The 10,842-nt window shown below is 49.1% G+C and overlaps 7 protein-coding genes across 8 annotated transcripts; 2 read left to right on the top strand and 5 right to left on the bottom strand.

Annotated features, from left to right (window-relative positions):
• Positions 1-359: 359 nt before the first annotated feature.
• LOC117900048 (2-phosphoxylose phosphatase 1) lies at positions 360-3,010 on the bottom strand. The gene is made up of 4 exons (XM_034810241.1): positions 2,607-3,010; positions 2,228-2,540; positions 2,030-2,170; positions 360-1,979 (listed from the first exon to the last, which is right to left on the bottom strand). Exons 1-4 carry the CDS (start codon positions 2,701-2,703, stop codon positions 764-766), a joined length of 1,767 nt encoding a protein of 588 aa, XP_034666132.1. The 5' UTR covers positions 2,704-3,010; the 3' UTR covers positions 360-763.
• A 182-nt stretch (positions 3,011-3,192) lies between these two features.
• On the bottom strand, positions 3,193-4,317 carry LOC117900052 (ubiquitin carboxyl-terminal hydrolase). Its single transcript, XM_034810248.1, has 4 exons — positions 4,159-4,317; positions 3,873-4,013; positions 3,664-3,806; positions 3,193-3,610 (listed from the first exon to the last, which is right to left on the bottom strand). Exons 1-4 carry the CDS (start codon positions 4,192-4,194, stop codon positions 3,247-3,249), a joined length of 684 nt encoding a protein of 227 aa, XP_034666139.1. The 5' UTR covers positions 4,195-4,317; the 3' UTR covers positions 3,193-3,246.
• Positions 4,318-4,416: 99 nt separating this feature from the next.
• On the top strand, positions 4,417-5,337 carry LOC117900053. The gene is made up of 3 exons (XM_034810249.1): positions 4,417-4,554; positions 4,609-5,061; positions 5,125-5,337. The coding sequence occupies exons 1-3, from the start codon at positions 4,479-4,481 to the stop codon at positions 5,253-5,255; spliced, it is 660 nt and encodes a 219-aa protein (XP_034666140.1). The 5' UTR covers positions 4,417-4,478; the 3' UTR covers positions 5,256-5,337.
• LOC117900050 lies at positions 5,270-6,458 on the bottom strand. 2 transcript variants are annotated; one of them, XM_034810247.1, is made up of 2 exons: positions 5,708-6,458; positions 5,270-5,643 (listed from the first exon to the last, which is right to left on the bottom strand). In XM_034810247.1, exons 1-2 carry the CDS (start codon positions 6,371-6,373, stop codon positions 5,518-5,520), a joined length of 792 nt encoding a protein of 263 aa, XP_034666138.1. In that variant the 5' UTR covers positions 6,374-6,458; the 3' UTR covers positions 5,270-5,517. The 2 variants fall into 2 exon arrangements, with proteins under 2 accessions (XP_034666138.1, XP_034666137.1); XM_034810246.1 differs by having other exon boundaries at positions 5,270-5,646; positions 5,708-6,457.
• A 92-nt stretch (positions 6,459-6,550) lies between these two features.
• LOC117900937 lies at positions 6,551-6,888 on the bottom strand. The gene has a single exon (XM_034811503.1). It carries the CDS (start codon positions 6,848-6,850, stop codon positions 6,605-6,607), a length of 246 nt encoding a protein of 81 aa, XP_034667394.1. The 5' UTR covers positions 6,851-6,888; the 3' UTR covers positions 6,551-6,604.
• LOC117900936 (protein CEBPZOS) lies at positions 6,744-7,246 on the bottom strand. Its single transcript, XM_034811502.1, has 2 exons — positions 7,049-7,246; positions 6,744-6,987 (listed from the first exon to the last, which is right to left on the bottom strand). Exons 1-2 carry the CDS (start codon positions 7,176-7,178, stop codon positions 6,854-6,856), a joined length of 264 nt encoding a protein of 87 aa, XP_034667393.1. The 5' UTR covers positions 7,179-7,246; the 3' UTR covers positions 6,744-6,853.
• Positions 7,247-7,348: 102 nt separating this feature from the next.
• On the top strand, positions 7,349-10,594 carry LOC117900935 (GATOR complex protein MIOS). Its single transcript, XM_034811501.1, has 5 exons — positions 7,349-7,592; positions 7,647-7,820; positions 7,878-8,129; positions 8,194-10,162; positions 10,230-10,594. The coding sequence occupies exons 1-5, from the start codon at positions 7,472-7,474 to the stop codon at positions 10,318-10,320; spliced, it is 2,607 nt and encodes an 868-aa protein (XP_034667392.1). The 5' UTR covers positions 7,349-7,471; the 3' UTR covers positions 10,321-10,594.
• The last annotated feature ends 248 nt before the right edge of the window (positions 10,595-10,842 follow it).

Raw genomic sequence — 10,842 nt, forward strand, 5'->3', positions numbered from 1 at the left:
TCAAGCTGGAACTATTGAAAAAAAACTAGCAAAACCAGCCAAATATGAAAATATGCTAAAATGGCAGTACTGCCAGAAACATCCACTCTTCCAAAGAACGCATTAAATGTTGATCAATTTCTTATAAAAGGGCGAGCGTAGTCGGAGCCAGGCGTCATAATGTACATGTATTTCCTTTAAAATGGTACAAATAATTGTCTGCTCTATTAGCTGATGATTTTTCACTCAATGTTCAAATCTTCATATAAGACTGTTTCGGAAGAAACCACATTCCATTCATCTAAATCTCATCTATCTGCATCTAACTGCAGTGGTAGAAAGCAAACAATTTCATTAATATTCTTTAAAATTCGGGAACATTTATTTAAATACATACTAAAAACTGAAAGGCCTTCTCCTCCTTCCCCTTTTTATTGTATAATTAATTTAAAACTTTCGCTTGATATGCTTACGATTTGGACTTAGGTCTAGGAAAAACGCTCAAACGCTGATATGCATTGGTTTTAGCTAAGAGAGAGCTTCAAATTCACGATTTTTGATATGTATCGATTTCGACTTTCAGGATCAACAATAATTATCTTCCAATAACTAAAAATTCGACTAAGATTAGATAGATAACATCGCAGGGGGCTGCGGTCGTTTTACATATGTAAATTATGTGACTGGAATGGTCTGGAATGGGACTTTCTGCTGCTTATTTCGGGGCATCTTAACTACGTATCACAGTTTCAAAAGTGCGTGGGAGACTCCTCAATCGTTGGGCCTAGAACTCATTTGCCTTTGGTGGATTGGTGGTGCCACAGGCTTCCTTAAAGTTGGTGGCATTCAGCGGCGCAAAGTAATCCTCGTGCAGAAATCGAATAATGTTCTCGATGGGACACAGATCCGCCTTGTTGCCCCTCGAGTCGCGGGTGACACGCAGACTCTTGCCACCCTCACAAAAGTCAATCTGCTGCGTGACATCCCGACCATTGTAGACGACCCGAAAGTAGTAGTCTGTGTGCGCCTCGCTGCGGTACACCTCGAAGGCCAGCCGCGAGGCGTACGCAATGGTCTGGCCCTGGCTATTGGCGATACCCAGCGCCGCTGTCAGATACTGCATGGTGCAGTCGTGGCCGGAGTAAAGGACAAACTTGGTACGATCTCCGGATATCATCTTGAGCATGTAGCTGACGATGTGCCGTATCATGCCATAGGATCGCAGCAGGCCGGACAGCTTGTAGTAGGGATGATCCGCGGAACGCTTGGACAGATCATCGGCAAAGGACATCAGGGTGTCCACATGGGTCGCCTCCACGCAACCCTCTTGATGATCCGCTTCCCCCTGTGGCGATGAGGGATTGCCATTGTCCGCCTCATTCGACTCTGGTTCCACGATGCCATTGTTTGCCTCTGGCTGCAGATTGGTCGCCGTCTCATCCTGATCAATGTTGATGACATCCACCAGCTCCTGGTTGGGATTCTTTCGCGCTGGCCTGGCCGTCGGACTGCGTTTCTTGCGCCGACAAGGCAGTGCCGCCTCGTGGCACAGCACCGTCAGCATAGCGTCGACAACTTCGAAGGGATTGGTGATGCCGTTCGGTGTATGCTGCAACAAGGTGCCGCCAATCCATTGCATTGCCTCCAGCACATCCGATTGCCTCAACAGCTGCACATCGCCCATGGCCTGCAGTCGTTTGCGCAGCAGCGCCGACTGGGCACAGGTGCACTCCCCAAAGCAGAAGGCCATGCTGTGGGATTCGCGCACGTTGAGGCCCAGCCACTTGTCCGCCGGCAGTAGCGTGAACAGCATGGCCAAAGCGGACTGAAAGGTGCGACGATAGCGTGTGGTGTAGACCACCACCTCATCCGAATTGAGCAGCGTGTGCGGTGTAGTCTCCGTGCCACCGCGACTGAGTGGCGGCTTAAGCAGCAGCCCCAATGGATGTGCGTACACCTGATGCATGATGTCGCCCACATGCAGCAATTGAGAGATGCCCCTGCAAAGAGAAGACTGTAATGCGTTCTCTTTGTGTATGCCAGCACTTACTTGTAGGTAAGCTGCCCCAATGGACAGCCACGCTCGGTGGCTGGCAGCAGCGGAAAGCCATGAAAGGGTCCCACCTTGTTCCAGTACATGTGATTCGAGCCCGAAGCCGAGCTGCTCGAATTGTGCAGAAAACTGCGATATCTGGGGAGAGAAAAGAGATATGATAGAGCATAGGATTACCCAACTGGGATAACCCACCTGTTGACCAGGTTATCAGTGCCCCCAGCAACGCCACAATTGATGCCAGTGGTGCGCACATGCGACATGGGTCCACGATCCCCGTGACGTATGACCAGCAGCACGCCCTGCAGCTTCCAACCCTCCAAGATGCCGCCATCATCCAGACGCTGCAACTGTGCCAGCGGTGCACAACGCTCCCGATACTTGGCAAAGCGCTGAGCATACGACGAGGCGGAGTTGTCACCCAAGGAACTGATTGTGCCCGAGCTGGGGCCAAAGCCAGCGCCAGCACCAGAGCTGCTCTCCACATTTCCCATATAGCGATACATGCCTGCCAAGAAGGAAAACCTTGGATTAGCTTTGAGGGATTAGCTTTCAGTGCGCAGAATGGACTTACCCGCTATGAGTAGAAAGATCCAAATGCTGAGCAGCACGTAGCAGTAGAAGGTGCGATGCTGCGTGGCCAGACGCATCAGTTCCTTGAGCAGCAACATGCCAACACAACCTTGCCCCGCCTCGTTCTGCCCTTACCCTTCCAACAGCGACTGTTCCAGGGCATATGCTCGATGGCGGCACTCTCAGAGGGTATGCTTGGGCCTTAAAGTTGATGGTTTTTGGGCCAAAATCTGCTTTTCTTTCCTTTTGTTCGGGGACCGTTTCGACAGCTGGGCTAAAAGAAAAACCTGGTTTAATTGCAAAGAGAGGGCGAGAGGGTGGATTGGAACTGTCAAGCGACGACGTGGAGCATGTCCAATTGTCAAGGCATGCGCACTGGAAGAGGTCACAGCGTTATCAGCTGTTGTTTGGGGGGAAATTTAAACAAACAAAAAAGTCTACAAATATTTACAGATTTCGTTTGTGCATTAGCTTCAAGCTTTGAGTGTTTTTACTCTTTAATTACAAATTTGAAATGCTTTTTTTTGGCTGCAAGCTCAATAAATAATTTGGATTATAATATTGTATGTGGTATATGTATGTATGTAGTTATAACTGACAGATCAGAGATCATCGCATTCTTCTTTCTTTCCAGCCGTCGCCTAATCCTGCGCAGCAGTCAAGGCCAAAACGGTGAAACGCACTTCGGTGGGATCACGTGCCATAAACTCTTTGCACACCTTGGCCGCATCGTTCACGAAGGTCTCCTCCGTGGTCTTGCCATGCTTAATGGGAAACGATTTGCGTCCATCGAGCTCGTACAGCGTGCCCTCTTTGTTCACCAATGCAATGAAATGATGGATGACACTCTCATGCTCCTCGGCATTGGTCTGACCCTCCTGGGCCAAAGCCTGATGATCGGCTGTGAACTCGGTGTCGTGCTCCAAAGCATTGCCACGCTCCTCTGGCGACAGAGCGGCAGTTTTCTCGAGGAACTTCTTGAGCACTCCACCAGTTACATCCACCCTGCAAGAAGAAACACATCAGTTAAGAGTTCGATGTGAGTAAAGGAAATTTACTCCTTATTATTGGCCACGCTATGGATGAGGGCTACAGTGCCGCAGGCATTGTGAGTGAACTGGCGCATATAGAACAGATCCTCGGGATGCTGCTCCTTCACATCCTTGATGCGCTCATGCTCCTCAGCACGATGTTTCTCATACTGCAAAAATGGTGACTAAGTAAACGCCAGAAACGGTATTTGTTTGTGCAGAGGGGTGACACTTACAACCTCACTGCATGGGAAGAGCAAGATGAACGCCTTCACTGGACGGGGTATAAACGCGAGCATGTCTTCGTCCAGCCCCATGACGTCAGTCACAGACCAGGCCGGCGACACGCCTAGCTTGTGTATGTACTTGGTCAGCACCTGGGAGAATGGGTATCAATATCAATGGCGTCTTATAATTGCCAATTTTCAAAGGAGCACTTTTTGCAATGCCGGCCAATCAGCACATATCGCTGTTGCATGTGTTATAAAAGCAGCCGCAACTAATAACAACTGTTCTACTTACATCTGGGTTGGATTCAAGTGGCGTCCAGGTCGACATTTTCCTAGATTTTTGGTTTTTCTTACGTTCTGAACAAAATTTCGAAGCAAAATGGCTTTGACGGAGAATTACCGGCACTTTTGTGGTGTCAAAGTGTTGGGAAGCTTGCTAAGTTAGCTTTTTACAGTGCTAGACAGCAAATTTATTCCAAAGATTGCAATGGATTTGTGTATCGACATACGGGTTTGACCATCTCTTTGCGGAATATTTCGGTATATTTCCGAGAGACCGATGGTATATGTTTTCGATAAATTATTGTTTGCCATCTCAATTGTGTAAAAAAAATGACCAAAACAAACAAAACGCCGCAAAAACAATGCGAAACAGATATAAAAAGTACAACTTTAACTCCAGTGCGATGTAAGTTGAGTTAATCAGTTAGTGTGTGTCTATTTTAACATGGTTTAATTATAGATCTGGACAGCCCTTGCCAGCAATCTCCCACAAGTCACGATGCAACTTTGGCCACATGCAAAACGCGTCTGGAAACGTTGGTAAAACAACTCCAGGATAACTATGCCAAATGGCAGCTAGCCCAGCAGCGCGGCACTTCCATCTGCTATGCCATTGAGGCCAAGAAGACCAAGTGCCTGGAGAAAAGCGAGGGTGATGACGGCAGCGGCTCTGCCTATCCAGATGATCTTTTGTTGCCCTGCAAAAAGTTGGCCATTATTGCTTCAATCTTTGGCGACATTGCCAACAACACACGCGAAACACTGAGGCAGCTGCGTGGGCTCACAAAACTGCCTGGAGCGGCGGCAGACACAATATTCTATCGCTCCTGGCGGCTGGCGCAGTTTGTGGCGTTTACAGTGGAACTGGCGGAGCGGTACGAACAGGAGGCGCTGGTCAAAACACAGGTGGCAGGTGGGTAGAAAGTAGTGGATGCCGCTGGGAGTTTATAAGCTTATGTTTCTATTATATTTGCAGAGAACATTGCGCACTGCACGAGGAGAAGCGAGCTGATAGAGCACACAAGCCTCTGGGAGTATCCCGAGCATGCCGATGCCTACGTTAGATTGGGATTTCTGCTGCTGGCCGAGGAAGTTACTTTAAAATAATTAAATATAGGGAGTTTTCCATTCACAATTGTATATAATTAATGTTCATACTTTGCTTCTTAATTCTAAAAACTTACGAAATTTATGAGAGTATTTGATTGGAATAATATTTCCAAGTGGAATGCAGAGATTATAAATGTAGACGCTATAAGCTAAGGTTATGGCTGCAATTTGTCCGAATTAATACACCTTTTAAATGATGTTCAGGTTTCCCGTTGCTTTACCAAAGGGAATGGCATCGAGAGAATGCTTTTGCTTTGGCTCAAGTTGCCACCGAGATCCTGTCCAGTCGTGCGGTTCCATTATGCTTGGACCACCACCAAAACCAGGCACAGGACAAACCCACAGCCATGGCTGCGTAGTAAGCGCAAGTAACCAAATTTAACTTTTTCTGCAAGCAACAAAAAATAATACATATAGAAAATGTCGAAATATAAGTCAGATTTTCCCACCTTCTTGCTGCCTGCCTTGGCCTGCGCTTCATCAATTTTCTGCAGCTCATCGACTGTTTTTTCAATCTTCTTCAGGTCCTTGGACATTTGTTCCAATGTCTCCAGCGCAAAACGACTTGCATAGCGCTTATCGCCCACCACAAAATCCTCCACAGGCATCACTTGCATCTTGTAATTGGTGGCAGCAAGGGAGGCGCGCAGCGACATGGCATGATTTGTGGTTTTGCCCAGAATTTGCGAGTTGTATTGCTTGGCCATGTCCGTGTTGCACAGGTAATCATAGCTGGGATCCTGGTTGGGCATTTTGGCAAAAGTTTTGAGCATTTCCTCGCGATGCGTTGCCGAGGTGAAGCCAAACAGCCGCAGATCCTCGTCGGTAAGCGTGCCCAAGTCGCGGTAGCTGATGCCATCGGGTATGAGGTTGTCCAAGCCACTGCCGGACTGATCCGTCTCTATGGTGGTGGCCAGCAGCGACTTGAGTAACTCCCGCTCGCGCTCTGTGTCTATCTTGCTGTTGGACTGCACCCAGTTACGCTTCTGATAGCCCAGAAATGATTTATCCAGCTCCTGTTGATGGGTAAGCGTTTGGAAGTCCTTGTTGGCGCCAAACTGTATAACTGACGGCATATTTGCAATGGATGCCAATGGCACATGTTCTGGGAGCATGTTGGGGCTGTTAGCTACGTTCTGCGAGCACTGTAATTCGAGTATTTAACTAATTTAAACACAAATGCGGCAAAAGTGTCTTGCCAGGCGGGAGATTGCCACTGTGTCGCTAGAGCAGCGCTTTCCAGCACTGCCCACCAGTGTGTACACAAAGCACGAACGAATTAAATGCTCGACATTTATATTTTTGTTTAACAATTTACATATATTTAAATGAAAAAAAGCTATTAACTAATCTTTTTTGTCCCCTGTTGGTGTCCTGTACAGTGGTGTACTGGTGGCGGCCGCCTCCTGCAGACGCTTCATGAACAACGCCTTCCTTTTCTCATCGTCCGTTTGGTTAATATTACCGCGGGCAGAGGCCTTAATACGATCAATTTTATCGGCATTTGGCTCGGTCAGCCGCATCAGGCCATAACCAATGCCACCGAAGGATACAAGCCAGAACAGGGACTTTAAATACGGATTGCCAAACATGGTTTACTCGCTCTTCTTCAAGGCGCTCCAGTAATGGGCGTCCGACTGACGGGCCTGATTTTCGCCGAGGATCTCGCCGATTTTGTAGTAGTAATCAAGCACAAAGGGATAGTTCTCGTGTATATGCTGACGGAATTCTGTAAATGGTGAAATACTTATTATTCCGAAACTTATATAAAGGACGGCCACTGGACATGCCTCGATTCGTGTTCATGCGGTAATAGACGCCGTAGCTGGCCGCAAAACAAACCGCTTCCACCACAAAGAGAGTCTTGGCGCTACCCTTGATGAATCTCCAAAATGCAGGCTTGGGTGTTTTCGGTAACATTACAATAAGGTAAAAGAAAGACACGTTTTAAATTATAACAATTCGTCACGAAATTGAAAACAAAAAATTGCTTACGCAGTTACAAGTTAGTGTTGCACAATGCGGAAATATGGTAGCGGCACAAACAGCTGATTGACCGGCAGTGTATGCGTGTGAGTACAATTTCTCTTGAGTGTGTGAGTGAGTGTGTTTATCGCACGTTTTTGTTTTTGCAACTGATAACGCGACGCAATTAGGCCAAAGATCTGTGAAAATCTGGTTAAAAACACAGCTAAGCGAATGGAAAACTGCTCATGATGAGTGGCAACATACACGGCCTCAGTTGGTTTCCCAACTTTCCCGACAAATTCGTCTCGTGGGGCCAGGAAATAAATTTGTACGAGGTGCGCAGCAAGGACGATGCCCCGCAGAAAAGTGAGTGTCTAGCATATTGGTTGAGACACACATTAAAACCCTCTCTCCTTGCAGGTCGCTTGCCCTATATCTCGGTTAATTATCTGGCCAACGAGTCGCGCTATCAGTATGCGCGATGTGTGGCCGCCTCCTACCACAGCCATCAGCCCATCATTGCCGTGGGCCTGGCGGATGGCAAAATTGGCATATGCAACTTTCGGGACACCTACGACAGCAGCTGGGAGTACAGTGGGTAGACCAACACTCGCTGTGGAGCCCCAGCTAATTCTTGAATGTCTTTTGCAGCGCCGCGACAGCAGCGCATGTGCACGTGCCTGGCCTGGAATGAGTTGGATGCCAACATACTGGCCATAGGACACGATCGTCATCGCTCCGACTCCTGCATAACCATTTGGGACACGGAGCGGGGTGTGCCCAAGGAGACGGCAAACTTTTTTGGCCAGGCAGAGTCCGCGAATTCGCTCTGCTGGGATCGCAATCATCGCATGCTGATAGCAGGCATGAGCCAGAAGATGATCAAGCTGTTCGATCTGAGACGTGAGTGGCACACGGAGCACCCTAGACTAGTGCACACACTAATCCTCCATCTGTTTTACTCTAGAGAACAATGCCACCTGCCAGAGCATACAAACAAAGACTGTCCAGGGTCTGTCGGTGGCGCCCAATGGCAATGATCTGTGCAGCTATGTGGACTCCATCATCATGCTGTGGGATGTGCGCTCCATTAAGCAGCCACTGCGGCAGATACAATCCTCGCGGAATCATCTACAGATCGCCTGGTGCCCCACGCGCAACAGTCTGCTCTCCTCGCTGCAGCGCGACTCGCCCTACATCACGCTCTACGACATACGCACCGTGGAGAACGAGAACTCGCGGGAGATTTATCATGTGAAGCGACAGATTAGTCCGTTTCCGGCCAAGTATCATCACAGCGGCAAGTTTGCGTCCGTCAATTGCCTCTCCTGGCACTCGCGTGACTTTGAGCGCGCCCTGCTGCTGGCGGATGCGGTGAATATTTTGGATTTCCGACTGCCCGCCACGCTCCACACGGCGCACAGCAATCGCCGGAAGCTGCCGCTGCTCATGCAGCGTCCGCTGTACGCGCCCGCTTCGCCCACATCCACGACAGCGGCCACGCCCACCCAGCAGCCGACGAGCAGCTGCAGCCTGAACAGTGCCAGCAGCTCCAACCTCGATTACAGTCCGCATTCCGCGCTGAATGTGGACTTTTTGGTGCCGGAACTCTTCGAGCTGGATCTGGTGGATGAGACGCGGCAGCGTGCCCTCGAGGACTACGGCATCAAGCCGGACAACAAGCGGTTTGCCGAGCTGCATCTGACGCCTTATTTGCGGAATGTTTGGTCCACACTCAACAATGTCTACTGCGACGAGCAGTTGTCGGGCGTAAAGTCCGCTTTGGGCATAAATTTGGGGCACACATCGGAGGCCTTGATGGCCAGCTCACGCATTGAATCTCAGCTGCTGCAGTGGCCCGACGGCATCAACAATTCCAATAAGCTTGTCTGCTACAAAAGCGAACAGCGTGACCATGCCCTGCAGCTGTGTGGCTGGGCGTTCGAGTACGAGCTGGAGCGCTTCATCGATCAGTTGTATGACAACAAGGAGTACAGCCGAGCGGCCATGATCTGCGTCTTTCATCTGAAGATTATGCACGCCTGCGGCATACTCTCCGCGGCGGCGGACAAGATGCGCGATCCCAGCATGTACCGCATCACGGTGATCGCTTTGTCCAGCTTCAATGCGGACCGCTGCAGCTCGACGTCGCGTAATCAACGCTCCAGCGCGAATATGCAGATACAGGATCCACATTTGAGAGCAATTTTCTCTTTCCTCACCATGGAGAAGGACAACTTTGAGGCTGTGCTAAAGGAGGAGGGCGTATCCCTGGCCGATCGCATGGCATTTGCCTGCAAGTATCTCTCGGAGACGAAGCTGACGGACTATGTCAAGCAGCAGATACAAGCGGCCATCGATTGTGGCGATCTCAATGGTCTGCTGCTCACCGGCGAGTCCCTGGATGGCATCAGCATCCTTCAGTCGTATATGGATGTCAGTTTCGATGTGCAGACTGTGGCCCTGGTGGCTATCAACTACTTCCGGCAGGAGCACTTCACGGACAAGCGCATTCAGTACTGGATTGCCAGCTACTTGGACTACCTCAACAGCTGGGGCCTGTGGGAGAAGCGCGCGGAGTTGGACATCAAAATCGAGGGCATACGCTCGTCAGCGCGCAGCTCGCGCACCGTCTACCTGTCGTGCAATTTCTGCGGCAAGCCCGTGTCGAATGCGCTGCTGGATGAGCCGCGGCCACGCAGCACCACAACCAGCACAAATCGCTTATCCTCGTGCCCAAGCTGCCGCAAGCCATTGCCACGCTGCTCGCTCTGTCTGATGCACATGGGCACCATGATAAATATGAGCAATGGCGAGACGCCCAGCACAACGCCCGAGGTGCAGGGCTGGCAGACGAAGCCATTTTCCAAGTGGTTCTCCTGGTGTCAGACCTGTCGACACGGCGGACACACCGAGCACATAATGCAGTGGTTCAAGTGGGTCCTCCATTTACCTAAGGAAATCCCAAGAAATTTGTTTAATTTTCTTTCCTTTTTTTTGCAGACAAAATTCGGAATGTCCCGTCTCCTCGTGCAATTGTCGCTGCTTTGATATGGATGGCAGCAAGCCAAATACCTTAAGAGATATTTCCTAGCTGTCCGAAGGAGTGGGCAGATGCCTTTAAAAGCCACAGCCAACAGCCACAGCCACTATCCACAGCCCATGCCATAATGCCTTAAGTTGTTGATTTCTCTTCCAAAATGTGTGTGTGCGCGTGCGCGCCTTACAACTCAGAAAGTGTTCATTGTACTTAGAGAGAAGGGGTGTTTGTATGTGCCCGGTAGAGTTTAGTGTTTATGACCCAACAGCTTTTAGCTGCTCAAAATGCATTTTATACTTACATTCAAATAAATGACAATATAGGGAAATCTGCGCGCTTTCAATTCAGCAGTTCACAATAGAGCTTTAGAGGGTTTCACAGCACTATTTTTCGAGTGACCGTGTGTTGACTGTATTTGGTATACAATCCAATAAAAGGAAGTCATGAAAACTAGCCAATCTTGTGAAGAAAGGATTCATCCTTAGTATAAAATTATAGTTTTAATGCTGAGACTCCGAACTAGCTAGTAATATTTAATAGAACATCAGAATACAGAAAAATAATTTAAGATTCACG

Source organism: Drosophila subobscura, chromosome U (genome assembly GCF_008121235.1).
Source record: "Drosophila subobscura isolate 14011-0131.10 chromosome U, UCBerk_Dsub_1.0, whole genome shotgun sequence".
In the NCBI taxonomy this organism is placed as follows: Eukaryota; Metazoa; Arthropoda; class Insecta; order Diptera; family Drosophilidae; genus Drosophila; species Drosophila subobscura.